The sequence below is a fragment of the Panthera onca genome, chromosome D4, assembly GCF_046562875.1.
Source record: "Panthera onca isolate mPanOnc1 chromosome D4, mPanOnc1 haplotype 2, whole genome shotgun sequence".
Lineage (NCBI taxonomy): Eukaryota > Metazoa > Chordata > Mammalia > Carnivora > Felidae > Panthera > Panthera onca.
The window spans coordinates 27,219,781-27,235,934 of record NC_138351.1 but is presented as its reverse complement, the minus strand read 5'-3'; the positions used below and the strand labels follow the sequence as shown (position 1 = coordinate 27,235,934).

General features: G+C 37.7%; 1 protein-coding gene across 6 annotated transcripts in view; it reads left to right on the top strand.

Moving 5' to 3' along the window:
• Positions 1-16,154, top strand: part of AGTPBP1 (ATP/GTP binding carboxypeptidase 1) — a 161,204-nt gene that overhangs the window by 86,418 nt on the left and 58,632 nt on the right. For all 6 annotated transcript variants that reach the window (XM_078436904.2, XM_060609935.3, XM_060609936.3 and 3 more), the window contains one exon: positions 5,913-6,628. In XM_078436904.2, the coding sequence (XP_078293030.1) occupies positions 5,913-6,628 (716 nt within the window). The remainder of the gene's footprint in view (positions 1-5,912; positions 6,629-16,154) is intronic.

Here is a 16,154-nt window from a genome sequence, read left to right as displayed (position 1 = left end):
AGTATTGACATACATGCAGAAATTCTAGTTACTCTTGATGTAAGTTTTTACTATTCAGAAGTTAATCAGGACCTTTCTTTTTTCTCTTAATTACAAAGGGAAACTTGGAATACTTTTAAGTATCATCACCTCCCAAACCAGTGTATACACTTTTAATTTACATTTTAACTCTAGCTTTTAAAAAATCATTGTGTATGGTACTGCTTTGTGCTTTACATTCAGTGTTTAAGATTTACTCACATTTTTACTATTTTGTTTTTCATTTCTTATTGTTTCTCAGACCTTTAGTCTGAATTACTTTCCTTCTGCCTGAAATACACCTTTTAGTGTGCTCTAAAAGCGCTTTTACTTTGTAATCATTCTTGAAGTTAGTTTCTTTCTCTGGCTAATTTTTAGGAATCAGCTTTATTGAAATATTGAAATATAATCTATATGCAGTAAATACTCATCTTTAAATCCAGTGAGTTTTGACCAATTACTGTGCAACTACCCACCCAGCCAAGATAATGAAATTCTTTCTGTCACCCCAGATATCTCCCTGGGCCCCTGTGTGGTCAGTCTCTTCATCTCCTGCCCAGGTAACAGCTGATCTGCTCTCTGTCACTGTAGGTTAATTTGCCTGTTCTAGAACTTCTCGTCACTGCAATCCTGCATGAATGTGCTCTGGTGTAAGGTTTCTGTGCTCATCTTATGGTTTTGAGGTTCACTGATGTTACTGTGTATATCAGTGGCTCTTTCCTTATTGCTAAGTAATATTTCATTGTATGAACGTACCATGGTTTCTCTATCTGTTCACTTGATGAGTATTGGAATGCTTGCAGTTTGGGTCCACTGTGAATAAAATTGAGATTAGCACCTGTGTAAAAAGCTTTTTGTGGAAATTTGCCTTCATTTCTCTTGGGTAGATACCTATGAGTGAAATTGCTGGGTAGTATGTATAGGAAGTGTATGTTTTCACTGTACAACACATTGTTTCTGGTGACTTTCAAGATCATTTCTTTAGCTTCCTGCTCTGCAGTTTCCCAATAATGTTGACTAAGGGCAGGTATTCTTTTTTAAATCTTATATGGGATTTGCTGTGTTTTGGAATCTCTGAGTTGTTTTCGTTTAGGGTTTGGAAAAACTCTCTCTCTCCTTCAGATACTGCCTCTTTCCCTTTTCTTCTCTCTTTTCTTTTGGCATTACTAATTGGATGTAGACTTAAAAACTTTTTTGTTTAATGTTTATTCATTTTTGAGAGAGAGAGAGATACAGAGACAGAGACAAAGACAGAGCACGAACAGGGGGAGGAGCAGAGAGAGAGGGAGACACAGAATCTGAAGCAGGCTCTAGGCCCTGAGCTGTCAGCAGAGTCTGACACAGGGCTCGAGCCCACACCTATGAACTGTGAGATCATGACCTGAACCGAAGTTGGACTCAACCGACTGAGCCACCCAGGCGCCCCTAGACATAGACTTTTTTACTTTCTTCCCATATCTTTTAACTCTTTTTCATGTTTTCCTTCTCTTTCTCTATGCTATAGTCAACTACATTCCTTAAAACAGTCTGCCAGTTCCCTAATTTTATTTTTGGCTCTGATTGGTTGTTACAAGCATCCACTAGGCATCCAGATTTGTTTTTTTGCGGGGGGGTTTGGAAGGTTTAAAAAAAAATCTGTTTCATCATTGTTAAACTTCTTGCTTCTTGTCTTTTATTTCTTTGAACATATTAAATATAGTCATTTAATTAGTGTTATAATATTAGTGTCTGAAGTTCTTGCAGGTCTTTTTCCACATCTGTTTGTTTTAGTTCCTTCTCTTCTACTTGTTTAATTTTTCATTTAGTTGTATTTTTGTTTTTGTTTTTTTCCCTATGAGCTGGTCATTTTCTTTACAATTCTGTTTGTGGAACTTATGCGGAAACTCCAGAAGTTGTTGTTTATTACTTTTGACAGGCACTCTTAATAGGTTACATTCCTTCTGAAGGGTTTTTGGACCACTCAGATACGTGAGTTCAGGCTGCAGTCTGTGTGATGTGATGGCAGGCTTTTGATATCAATTTATAACTTATGGGTAGTGATATTTTTCATTCTCTTAGTGCCCAGGTTTGAGACAGTTGGTTTTCCTTGCTGTTTGTTTTCTGGTGGGGGTATTTTTAGGCCCCCATATCGAAAGTTAGTTCTCTGGGGGTTTCATCTTTATGGGAGAAGGATCTTCTGGTAGAGTCCCCACCTTATGCAGGTTCTGGGATAGTCTTCTATTCTTTATACTCTGAAATGGGAAAACCTAAACCCCCAGGTCTCCTGTTTTAGCAGATATTTTCCAAGTGAAGGCCATTTAGTCTTACCACTTTGGGATCCCGTCATCATTTACCCTTTGCTCTTTATTTTTGCTGTCTTATCCACTTGTTGTGGTACTTAAAATATTTTAATATCCAACAATTGTAAGTGTTTCTGTGGGTGGATATCTAGCCCACCGTATTTCAAACAGAGTTTTTGTTGCTCTTGTTTTTTAGAATTACAGGATCACATTATAATTTTATATTTTACAGTTCAGCATTAATACCACCACATGTATACAAATAGTGTAAAACAAGTACAGTGGTATCTTTAACATAAAATAAACATTTGTTTTATGGAAAAACTAGCCTTCCTATCTAAATAGGCAACCCCTCTTTTCCAAACCATAGTCAAAATTAAAATTAACTACAAAAGCTCCAAAAAAGGGGAGACCACTTCAGTTTAAGGTATTTCAGGAGAAATGGGCCCATAATACATTATAAGGGTGATCTGAAGATTGTAGATGAAATTACTATTTTTAGTGGTTTTTTTTCCTTCATGCATTCAATTGTACTTAGGGGGACGTTTTCTCACTTCAGCATGACCCCAGATCATAGATGAGTAAACTAACATTAAAATATTTATGGTTAACTTACTGTTCTAAGAATAAAACCTCTTAACTGTTTGCCTCAACTTACTGTTTTAAATGCATTTATGTACATGGAATGTACTTTTACTCTTTAAGAAAAGCAGCTTTCATATCATACCCCTATTTGTTTATGGAAAAGCTTCAGGTGCTGCATACTGAGTTTGATACTGAAGTAACATCCTGGATCAAAATGACATCTCAGTATAAAATACCACTTATGTAGCAGTGTTCTTTGTATGTTAGTCTTTAAATGCAAGTTTACTTGCTTTCAACACTTTTAATGGAGAGCCACCTACCTCTACCACCTCCTTTGTGCCTCCACTGTCTAATCTCCTTGGATTAGACATTGTGTAGGGGCTGAGAGTGAATCGTCTTAAGGTCCTTGGTTTATATGCAGTGGGCATTTAAAGAATGAATCACAAAGGAAAAGATTCTTAATTTTTACCACATAATGTGTATAAAGAAGCTAAAGTTAAAAGATGAATTGCAAATTCAGAAAAATATTTGCAAAGATAGGTTACATGGAGGATTGGGGTGTTTGTGTGTGTAATGTAGGAATTTATGCAATATAAGAAAAATCCTGTATTTCAAGAACAAATAAATTACATATGAAGGATTAAACCAGTTAACAGATGTATAGATTTTTATTTTTATTTTTTTGCTTTTCTCATAGGGAAATTCAAATTAAAATAACATTAGACAGTACTTCTTATCTGTCCCTTTTGGAAAAGTGTTTTAAAACTATAGTACTTGATGTTGGCAAGGAAGAGAGCAGTTGAAATAGATAATCTCATACACAGGTACTGGGAATGTACACTTGGATAAGTATTTTGGAGAGTATTTGGAGAATTTGTATTAAACATTAAAATTGATTATAGTTATGTGACCCTGTAATTCCATTTCAGTGCTTAGGACGTCATCCTAAACAAAAAGTTTTATGCAAAAAGATGTTCTTTAGAGATTTTTTTATAATAGCAAAATTTTGGAAATGGCTTAAATATATACTTTGTTTATATGTTTGTTTAAATCCTCTGTTGAATAAAAAATTTAATGCCCAACAGTAGAATAAAAGTTAAATCAGTTGTGGTATATTTCTTTGGTAGAGTCTACATAAGATATAGACACAAAAAATATTTTTGTAAGTGTAAAAAGAGAAAAGGCTACTTGACCTGTCAGTGACATCCTTTTTTTAAACTTGGCTTCCAGGACACTTTTCTTTCCTGGTGTTTGTCTTTCCCGACTGGCTTTTCCTTCTCCATCTCCTCTAAAGCTTTATTTTCATCCCCTCAACCTCTGTAGATGATAGTGACCCAAAGTTCAGTCTTCTTCTCTTCTCTAGTTCTTTTCATTGAAGATCTCCAGCCTCATGGCTTGAAATGATATCTGTATGCTAATGATTCCCAGATTTAAATCTTCTGGATGGGCATTTCTTCTGAATTCTAGACTCATATATGTCCAGTTGCCTACTTTACACGCTTGACTAGCTGTGAATAGCTCACACTTAACATCTCAGAGCTAAACTCCTGATGCTTTTCATTTATTCAGGCAAACACTTGGGCACCGTGTATGATACCTCTCTGTCCCTTCTGTCCTGTATCTGGTCTTTTACAGTATCATGTCAGTTCTGCCTCATGGTGCATTTAGAATCCAACCCCCTCTTACCAACTTGCCCAGACTCTTAATTTGTCCTCTGTTTCTACTCTCCCCTCCTTAGTCTGTTCTCAGAAGGACACTAGAGCAGTGGTTCTCAACTGGGATGATTTTGTCTCCAGGGGATATTTGACAATGTCTGGAGACATTTTGGGCGATCACAAATGGGTGAGGATACTGTTGGCATCTAGCGTGTACAGAGGAGGGAGGCCAGGGTTGCTGCTAGACATCTTACCGTGCACAAGATGGTGCCCCCTATCTTGCTAGCCCCGGCCCCTGAAACATAGAACCAAAACCAAAGAATAATTATTTAGATCAAATGTCTTACCCCTTTGGTTAAGAAACCCTGTACTGCAGGTGGTTAAGACACTCTGTACTTACAGGTTCTATTTTGTTTTGTTTTTTTTTCTCAGTGTAAGTCTTGTGTCATGGCACTCCTCTTCCCTAAACCCTCCACTGGCTCCCAGTGTCATTCACAGTAAAAACCAAAATTCTTACAATAGCCTGCCAAGCCCTACAGTATCTGGTCCTCTTTTACATCTTAGAATCCATCTTGTTCATTCTGTTCCAGCCATCCTAACCTCCTTGCTGTTCTCTGCATACACCAAGCACCCTTCTTCTCTGGGGCGTGTGGGTGGCAGTCCTTCCTGCCTTTGCTTATGTATCATCTTCTCAGGCTTCCCTAATCCATGGCATTTAAAATTGCAGCCCACTTTTCCTCCCTCTGGCACTCGCCATCCACAGTACCCAACTCCCCCCTCTTCTTGCTATTAACACTTTAGTCTATTAAGTTTTCATATTTGTGTCATGTTTGTTACTTGTGTTGACAGTCCTCGCCCTTCCTTCCATCAAAGAATGTAAGCGGCAGGAGGGAAGAAGATTTGTTTTTGTTTTTAAGCTGATGGATGGGCCTTAAGAGCCTGAAACATTGGTTGGTACAAAACAGACACTGTAGTTGTTGAAGTAACAGTTTGGGTGTTGTGCTTCCTTTTAAAAAAAATTTTTTTTTTTTAATATTTATTTATCTTTGAGAGAGAGAGAGAGAGAGAAAGAAACAGAGTGTGAGTGGGGGAGAAACAGGGAGGTGGGTGGGTAGGGGAGACACAGAATCCGAAGCAGCTCCAGGCTCTGAGCTGTCAGCACAGAGCCTGATGGGGGACTCGAACTCACAGACCGTGAGATCATGACCTGAGCTGAAGTCGGATGCTCAACCGACTGAGCCACCCAGGCGCTCCATCTTTATAATTTTCAAATGTTAGATTCTGAAGCAGCATATGCAATGAATATAGTCTTAATTTTATTAATACATTTTAGTATTTACAGCTAAAAGATCATATGTCTTTTTTATTTTCAAAGGACTATGATTTAATCTCCAAAGAACCAAAGCCTTTTGTATTTGAGGGGAAAGTACGCGGCCCTATTGTTGTTCCTACAGCTGGAGAGGAAGCATCTGGAAATTCAGGCAATTTAAGAAAAGGAGTTGTAAGGAAGGTGCATGTGTCTCCTAAAGGAGACGAAGGTGGTAAGAAACCTACCTGTATGGATCTGGCAAAAGAAGATATGAAAGATAATGGCAGAACATCACAACAGCAGCCGGGTGATCAAAATAGAACTATTTCTTCCACCCAGGGCCTAAACAATGATATTGTGAAGGCATTGGACCGAATTACGTTGCAGAATCTTCCTTCTCAGACAGGCCCGGGTTTTACCGCAGGAGGGAATAAGGACTACAGTCTCCCTCTCACTGTCCTTACGTGCACTAAATCTTGTCCACACATGGCTGCTTGTGGAAATGTTCTGTTTGAGGGAAGAACAGTTCAGCTAGGGAAGCTTTGTTGTACTGGAGTTGAAACTGAGGATGATGAAGATACAGAGTCTACTTCATCAGTGGAACAGACATCAGTGGAAGTCTCAGATGGACCCACACTCCACGACTCAGATCTCTATATTGAGATTGTGAAAAATACAAAGTCTGTCCCAGAATATTCAGAGGTGGCTTATCCTGATTATTTTGGTCACATTCCACCTCCATTCAAAGAGCCTATCTTAGAAAGACCTTACGGTGTACAAAGGTGAGTTTCAGATTTCTTCTTTCTTTTAAGCAGGACCATTGTCAGAATATAAGACGTACTTCAAAAAACTGCTTTGGTATTTAGGAAGAAAAGTACTCTGAATTAAAGTTATTATAATTTTTTATCCTGCTTTGGAAATTTTGCACTGTTTTAAAATGGTCCTTATGGGTTACTGTATTTTCTAAGCTCGTTACTTATTCAGATGAAGCCAACATAATAAACCTGACCATAGGACAGTTTAGAAATTTAGAGATTTTTTATTCATATGGAATCCGAAAGTACAGATTATTTACTAACTTTCAATAAATATTAGTAGTAATATATATTTATTTAGTAATTTGATTTTAATTTGAACTTGATTTAGATATATCTAAATCTGTATGATTTAAAAAGAGATGTGGACAGTATTATTTTGTTATAAAAATTGAAATTAGAAATACTCAGGTTGAAAATATGGGATTCATAAAAACAGTAGCTATAGTTCTTAAATCTTGCCAGTTAATTTTAGAAATTACAAATAGTATTCATTATTGCCAACTAGTAATATTTGGCATATAAGTACATTTGTGGTGCAACTTGACTATTTTCAGTGATTATTTTAGGGTTTTGTGATGATGGTTTACCAGTACCTAAAACCATGTACATGCACTTACAAGTATAGTATGTAATGATAAAAGGAAGACACTGCTGTGGGCATTTGATTTTCCTTGGACTGTAGGCTTTTTTAAAGCAACAACTGTATCTTATTGATTTTTTAAATATTTAATGTATAGTATAAATTAATCATTTTACTTAGCAACTTAGTATACGTTTAATGCTACCAGTTGGCTGCTTGACCCCACAGCTATGGAATCACATACAACATAGCATCAGAACAGGGACTCACTTTGCTGGAAAGATGTGTGGGAGTGGGCATGTGCCCAGGCATCCACTGGTTGCATCACACACTGCACTGTTCAGAGTTGCAGCCCTGAGAACAGTTGCGGTGATGGGGACAAAGTTTGGCCTGCTCATGTTTGCCTTCTCAGTTTCTCCTTAGGAGATGCCCACAAGAACTGTGGGGGAGCTGCATTTGTTCCTTCAAGTGACATTAAGACTGGAAGAACACACATATGTAGCAGCCATACTGGAACCAGTGAATTTGACTTGATAAGAGTGATGAGTCAGTGTGGTGTGTCCTAGCAGGATGGGGTATTCTGAAAAGCAAGTCAGAATGTTTGGATCCTAGACTTGGCTGTCCCACTGATTCCGTGTGTGTATGTTTGAGCAAAATAACTTAATTTCTCTAGATACCAATTTTCTCTCCAGACTGTGGATTGACACCCATTAGTACCCAGTATTATAAGAGAAAGTAGCTGTGTCACACGTAGTGCAGCAACGTATTGTTTCATAAACCTTTGGGGGTGTGTGGGTGTGTGTGTGTGTGCGCGCGCGCGTGCTCACATGTATGCAGGGATGTGAGTTTTTTTTAATGTTTATTTTTGAGAGAGTGAGTGAGAGTGAGCGAACGTGAGCGGGTGAGGGGCAGAAAGAGAGGGAGACAGGCTGTGCTGACAGCATAGTGCCTGATGCAGGGCTCCCATGAACTGTGAGATCATGACCTGAGCCAAAACCAAGAGTCAGATGCTTAACTGACTGAACCACCTTGGTGCCCCAGGGCTGTGATTTTTAAAATGTATTTCTTACAGGTCATGATCAAAAAAGTTTTTCATTCACCTTGACCATGGTTAACAAACTATGGCTCATTGTGTCAGATACAGCTCATAGCCTGTTTATGTTCATCCCACAAGCTAAGAATGGTTTTTATGTGTTTAAATGGTTCAAAAAAAAATCCAAAGAAAATAACATTTTGTGACACATGAAAATTACATGACATTCATATTTGTGTTTATAAATAAAGATTTTTTTTTTTTTTTGGAACACAGCCATTTCTATTTGTTTATGATCTCTGGCTGTTTTGGTACCACAATGGCAAAGTTAAATAGTTGTCATAGAGACATGTGGCTTGCAAAACTTAAAATATATACTAACTGATCCTTGAAGGAAAAGTTTGCTTCACCCCAGTAGCTACATAGTCTGAAGGCTTTATGGTTCTGTATTTGCAATAAAATACTCAATATCGGCCAGGTAGTAAGGATTTCTGAGTAGTCAGAAATGCTGCTTTTTCTGAAGTCCTACATTGAGGGTATTGTTTCTGGTTTGCTTATCTTATTTGCCTTGTCTTCTGCAAGTTATTTTTTGGGCAAATGATAGCATTTTGTAAATTATTTGCTAACTTTTAGGCCAGTCCTTATTCAAATGTAGTAACACCGTAAATGAATAATGTCAAAATTAATAAGGACCATTTTCAGAAAAAGGAAGCATTAGACTTCTTAAAATTACTTGGTGAAAATATGTTTTTGTTACTTTGAGTTTCTGCTTTATGATTATCACTGATCTTTTATTCATTAATCTTTTTAAACACAATAAATGAATAAAACTTCACTAAAAATTTCTCCACCTCATTTGGAAGGGGAAAAACCCATTATAAGATTCATATCTCAATGTAGATAGTACATTAATACTTAAAAATTTGGGATTTTGTGTGGTGGAGCCAAGATGATTGAGCAGCATGGAAGCTCTCTGCTTCTCTTGTCCCTGAGATGCAACTAGATCAGCAGCAAACCATTTTGCACACCTAGAAAATTGATATGAGGATTAACACAACAACTGTATAACTTGAGCCACGGACCTTGGCAGGTACCTGGCGTGGAGAGGTGAACGGGTGGGGAGAGAAGCTGTGGAGGGTAGGGAGCTGTTTTTGTTTGCAGAGAGAGGACAGAGATAGCGAGAGAGTATAGGAAAAGCACTCCCCCTCAAAGCAGCTGGAGAGAAAGAGAAAGAGTGGAAGTACCCACAAGGGTGTGAACAAGAAAGGGAGAAAGAAGAAAGGAGAGAATTTCAATACCATTAGGACTCTATAAACAGGAGAGTGCAGAGTCAGAAACTCCGCAGCCAGATAGATACCTGGCAGTGCTCTGGTGGGAAGGATGAATCCCCAGGAGCAGACAGAGAGGTGCGAGGGGTCTTTGGGCCACATGGGGAGAGACAGTTCCCCTGCTGGGAGTACATTTGGTGGAGACTGTGTGGCGTCCCCATGGGAAAAGGTCCCAGAGAACAGCAACGTTTGCTGGTGTTGGAACAAGGACGCTAGGGTGCAGTGAAGCCTTGTGCCAGTTGTGTGTGTTGTGATTTGCCATAGTCCCTTGAACCACTGCTGCTACATGATCTCACAAACTTTTTCTGGGGCAGGCTGGCACCCAGAGGCAGTCTCTGGGTCTCTGCAGTGGTGTGGTCGTGCAAGTGGTCCTGGGGGCAAGCCAGCACCTGGCCATTGCTCAGCGAGGCCCTCCCCCAGAAGGTCTGAGTAGGTCAAAGCTGCAGGGCCCTTGGAAGTGAGGTGTTTGGAAAAACAGCCCCATCTGAGATAAAATTTGAGAGAAAGGTGCTGCCTGGCAGGTTGATGGCTTGGTCATGGACAGCGTAGAAGCAGGGAGTGGACAAAAGCTGGAAACAAAGGAGAGCTGCCTGATGGCTGCCTGGGGAGAGCACAGAGTTCTGATGCTAGTGACTGGGAAACTGGGTGACACCATTTTCACCTCATTGGCACATACCCCTGCATGTGCCCACATTGATCCACCCCAGTAAGCTAAGCAGCACCACCTAGTGGAGAATGGAGCCATTACACCAAGCCCTGTCCAATTGCACCAATTAAGCCCTGGAGGACGACCACAAGTTTTCCTGCCTGCTTAGTGTACAGGCTATAAGATGCTTCATAGTTTGACTTCTAGGGGAAACTGACTGTAATTTCATTCTGTTCGCTGGCCCATCTGTTCATTTTTTTCTCTTTTTCTTTTCTTATTCTTAGATACAAAAAGAGGAAAATGTATTTTTGTTTTGTTTTTATAAAAACATTTAAAATTTTTTTACTGTATTTTTTTGTAAACTTTTCATTCCATTTTACTTCATTTTATTCTGTTTCATTGTATACATTTTTAAAATTTTTTTTAATTTTTTTTCTTTTTCTCTTTTCTTTCCCTTTTTTCTCTATTCTGTCAAGCTTCTTTAAACAACCAGACCAAAACACACCTAGGATCTGTCTTCCTTTATTTGATTGTGTTGTGTTTAATTTATAAATTTTAAAAATTTTGTTCATTCTCTTTCTCCAAAATGATGAAAAGAAGGAATTCACCCCTGAAGAAAAACAGGAAGAAATGACAGCCAGGGACTTAACACAGATACAAGCAAGATGTCTGAACTAGAATTTAGAATCACTATAATAAGAATACTAGCTGGGGTTGAAAAAAAGCATAGAATCCCTTTCTGCGGAGATAAAAGAAGTAAAATCTAGTCAGGACAAAATTAAAAATGCTATAACAGAGATGGAATCTTGAATGGATGCCATGGCGGCAAGGATGGATGAAGTAGAGCAGCAAATCAGTGATAGAGAAGACAAAATTATGGAGAATAATGAAGCAGAAAAAAAGAGGGAAACTAAGGCAAAAGAGCACAATATAGGATTTAGAGAACTCAGTGACTCATTAAAAAGGAATAGCATCAGAATCATAGGAGTCCCAGAAGATGAAGAGAGAGAAAAAGGGGTAGAAGGTTTATGTGAGCAAATCAGAGTGGAAAACTTTCCTAACCTGGGGAAAGACACAGATATCAAAATCCACGAAGCACAGAGAACTCCCATTAGATTCAACAAGAACCATCAACAAGGCATATCGTAGTCAAATTTACAAAATACACAGACAAGGAAAGAATTATGAAAGCAACAAGGAAAAAAAAAGTCCTTGACCTATAAGAGAAGCCAGATCAGGTTTGCAGCAGACCTATCCACAGAAACTTGGCAGGCCAGAAATGAGTGGCAGGATATATTCAATGTGCTGAATCGGAAAAATATGCAGCCAAGAATTATTTCTACAGTAAGGCTGTCACTCAAAATAGGAGAGAGAAAAATTTCCCAGACAAACAAAAACTAAAGAAGTTTGTGACAACTAAACTAGCCCTGCAAGAAATTTTAAGGGAGACTCTCTGAGGGGAGAAAAGACGAAACAAAACAAAAAAGACCAAAAGCAGCAAAGACTAGAAAGCACCAGAGAACATCACCAGAGACTCCAACTCTATAAGCAACACACTGGCAATAAATTCATATCTTTCAGTACTCACTGTAAATGTCAGTGAACTAAACACTCCAATCAAAAGACAAAGGGTAACAATGGATTAGAAAACGAGATCCATCTATATGCTATTTACAAGAGACCCACGTTAGACCTAAAGACACCTTCAGATTGAAAATAAGGGGATGGAGAACCATTTATCATGCTAACGGTCACTAAAAGAAAGCTGGAGTAGCCATACTTATATCAGACTATCTAGATTTTAAAATAAAGACTGTAACAAGAGATAAATGCATTATAATTAAGGGGTCTATCCACCAAGATCTAACAATCGTAAACATTTATACACCTAATGTGGAAGCACCTAAATATATAAATCAGTTAATCACAAATGTAAACGCTTTAATAAAGACTCATTGACAATAATACCATAATAGTAGGGGACTTCAACACCCAATTACAACAATGGATAGATCATCTAAGCAGAAAATCAACAAGGAAACAATGGCCTTGAATGACACACTGGACCAGATGGACTTAACAGATATATTTAGAACATTTCATCCTAAAGCAGCAGAATACACATTCCTCTCAAGTGAACATGGAACATTCTCCAGAATAGATCACATACTGGGACATAAATCAGCCCTCAACAAGTACAAAAAGATTGAGATTGTACTGTGCATATTTTCACACCACAGCGCTATGAAACTCAAAAACACGAGAAAAAATTTGGAAAGAAAAAGAATACTTGGAGATTAAAGAACATCCTACTAAAGAATGAATGGTTTAGCCAAGAAGTTAAAGAGGAAATTAAAAAGTACATGGAAGCCAATGAAAATGCTAACACCCACAGCCCCAGACCTCTGAGATGCAGCAAAGATGGTCATAAGAGGGAAGTATATAGCAATTCAGGCCTTCCTAAAAAAGGAAGAAAGTTCTGATACAAAACCTAACCTTACAACTTAAAGAGCTGGAAAAAGAAGAGTAAAAACAACCCCAAACCAGCAGAATAGGGGAAATAATAAAGATTAGAGCAGAAACAATGCTGTCGAAACCAAAAAACAAAACAAAACAAAAAACCCCCAAAAGACAAAAACCCAAAACAAACAACCCCCCCCCCCCCCACAATAGAAGAGATCAGTGAAATCAAGAGCTGGTTCTTTGAAAGAATTATTAAAATTGATAAGTCCCTAGCCAGTTTGATCAAAAAGAAAAAGGAAAGGACCTAAATAAATAAAATCAATAAAAGATGAGAGATTACAACCAATACTGCAGAAATACAAACAATAATAAGAGAATATTATGATCAATTATATGCCCATCAGGCAATGTGGAAGAAATGGACAAGTTTCTAGAAACATAAACTTCCAAAACTGAAACAGGAAGCTATAAAAACTTTAAAACAGGCCCATAACCAGTAAAGAAATTGAATTAGTAATCAAAAATCTCCCAACAAACAAGAGTCCAGGGCTGGTTGGCTTCCCAGGGGAATTCTATCAAACATTCAAAGAAGAGTTAACACCTGTTCTTTTGAAGCTGTTTCAAAAAATAGAAATGGAAGGAAAACTTCCAAACTTATTCTGTGAGGCAGTGTTACCTTGATTCCAAAACTAGACAGAGACCCCACTAAAAAGAACTACAGACCAATTTCCCTGATGAACATGGATGCAAAAATTCTCAATGAGATACTGGCCAACTGGATCCAACAATACGTTAAAAGAATTATTCACCACGATCAAGTGGGATTTATACCTGGGATGCAGGGCTGGTTCAATACCCACAAGGCATTGTGATACATCACAGTAATAAAAGAAAGGACAAGAACCACATGATTCTCTCAAAAGATGCAGAGAAAGCATTTGACAAAATACATCATCCTTTCTTGATAAAAACCCTCAAGAAAGGAAAGATAGAAGGATCATACCTCAGGATCATAAAAGCCATATATGAAAGACCCAATGCTAATATCATCCTCAATGGGGAAAAACAGAGCTTTCCCCCTAAGGTCAGGAACGCAACAGGTATGTCCACTCTTGCCACTGTTATTCAACATAGTAGCGAAAGTCTTAGCCTCAGAAATCAGACAACACAAAGAAATAAAAGGCATCCAGATCAGCAAAGAGGAAGTCAAACTTTCAGTCTTTGCAGATCCTTTATATGGAAAACCCAAAAGATTCCACCAAAAAACCTGCTAGAACTGATCCATGAATTCGGCAAAGTCACAGGATATAAAATCAGTGCACAGAAAGTGATTGCATTTCTATACACCAATAATGAAACAGCAGAAAGAAATCAAGGAATCTATCCCATTTACAATTGCACCAAAAACCATAAGATACCTAGGAATAAACCTAACTAAAGTGAAAAATCTATACACTGAAAACCATAGAAAGCTTGTGAAAGAAATTAAAGAAGACACACACACACACACACACACACACACACACACACACACAAAATGGAAAAATATTCCATGATCATTGATTGGAAGAAAAAACACTGTTAAAATGTTGATGCTGCCCAAAGCAATCTACATATTCAATGCAATCCCTACCAGAATAACACCAGCATTCTTCACAGAGCTAGAACAAACAATCCTAAAATTTGTATGGAACCAGAAAAGACTGTGAATAGCCAAAGCAATCCTGAGGAAGAAAGCCAAAGCTGGAGGCATCACAATTCTGGACTTCAGGATGTATTACAAAACTGTAATCATCAAGATGGTATGATACTGGCACAAAACCAGAATAGAACAGAATAGAGAACCCACAAATGGACCCACAAACGTATGACCAACTAATCTTTGACAAAACAGGAAAGAATATCCAAATGGAATAAAGATAGTTTCTTCAGCAGATGGTGTTGGGAAAACTGGACAGCAACATGCAGAAGATTGAACCTGGACCCCTTTCTTACCCGATACACAAAAATAAACTCAAAATGGATGAAAGACCTAAACATAAGACAGGAAGCCATCAAAATCCTAGTTGAGAACACGGGCAAAAACCTCTTTGACCTCGGCCGCAGCAACTTCTTACTCAACAAATCTCCAGAGGCAAGGGGAACAAAAGTAAAAATGAACTATTGGGACCTCATCAAAATAAGCTTCTGCACAGCGAAGGAAACAATCAGCAAAACTTAAAGGCAACTGACAGAATGGGAGAAGTTATTTGCCAATGACATATCAGATAAAGGGTTAGTATCCAGAATCTCTAAAGAACTTCTCAAACTCAATACCCAGAAAACAAATAATCCATTGAAGAAATGGGCAAAAGACATGAATAGACCCTTTTTCAAAGAAGACATCCAATAGCTAACAGACCCATGAAAAAATGCTCAACATTACTCATCATCAGGGAAATGCAAGTCAAAACCACAATGAGATACCACCTCACACCTATCAGAATGGCTAAAATTAACAACTCAGGCAACAACAGATGTTGGTGAGGATGCAGAGAAAGAGGAACCCTTTTGCACTGCTGGTGAGAATGCAAACTGGTGCAGCCACTCTGGAAAATAGTATGGAGGTTCCTCAAACAAATTAAAAATGGAACTACCCTATGACCCAGCAATTGCCCTGCTAGGTATTTATCCAAAGGATATAGATGTGCTGTTTTGAAGGGGTACATGCATTCCAGTGTTTATAGCAGCACTATCAACAATAGCCAAAGTATGGAAAGAGCCCAAATATCCATCAATGGATGAATGGATAAAGAATATACACATAATGGAGTATTACTTGGCAATCAAAAAGTGTGAAATCTTGCCATTTGCAACTATGTGGATGGAACTAGAGTGTATTAGGCTAAGCAAAATTAGGGAAAGACAAATATATAACTTCACTCATGTGAATGGGGGATGAATCACTGGATTCTACTCCTGAAATCATTATTGCACTATATGCTAACTAACTTGGATGTAAATTTTTTAAAAATACTTAAAAATTTTTTTTAATTGTAATCCCATACTGATAATTACTTGAATCCATATTTTTGGCTTAAATTGGCTTATAAATTAAAATGAAACTGATCTCTTATAAAGTACGCTTAGCATTTTTGGGTGCATCTCTCTTGTTTTCATATTCCATAAAATTAGAACATGAGAAAAAGTAGAAAGGATAAAGGTCACTCTTTGTCTCATTTCTTAGAGGTAATAACTTTTAGTATTTTGATTTTACTTTCCAGCTTTCTGTATGTTTTTAGAAAAATTGTCTAGCTGTATTTTATTGTAAATTATAATCCATATTGCTTTGTTTTACAAAGCATTTAAGGTATTTTACAAAAATACTTTTATCAAAATAAAATGAAAAATATGGCAAAGAAATACAGTAACAATCAGAGAAATATGTTCAACTTGTCTCA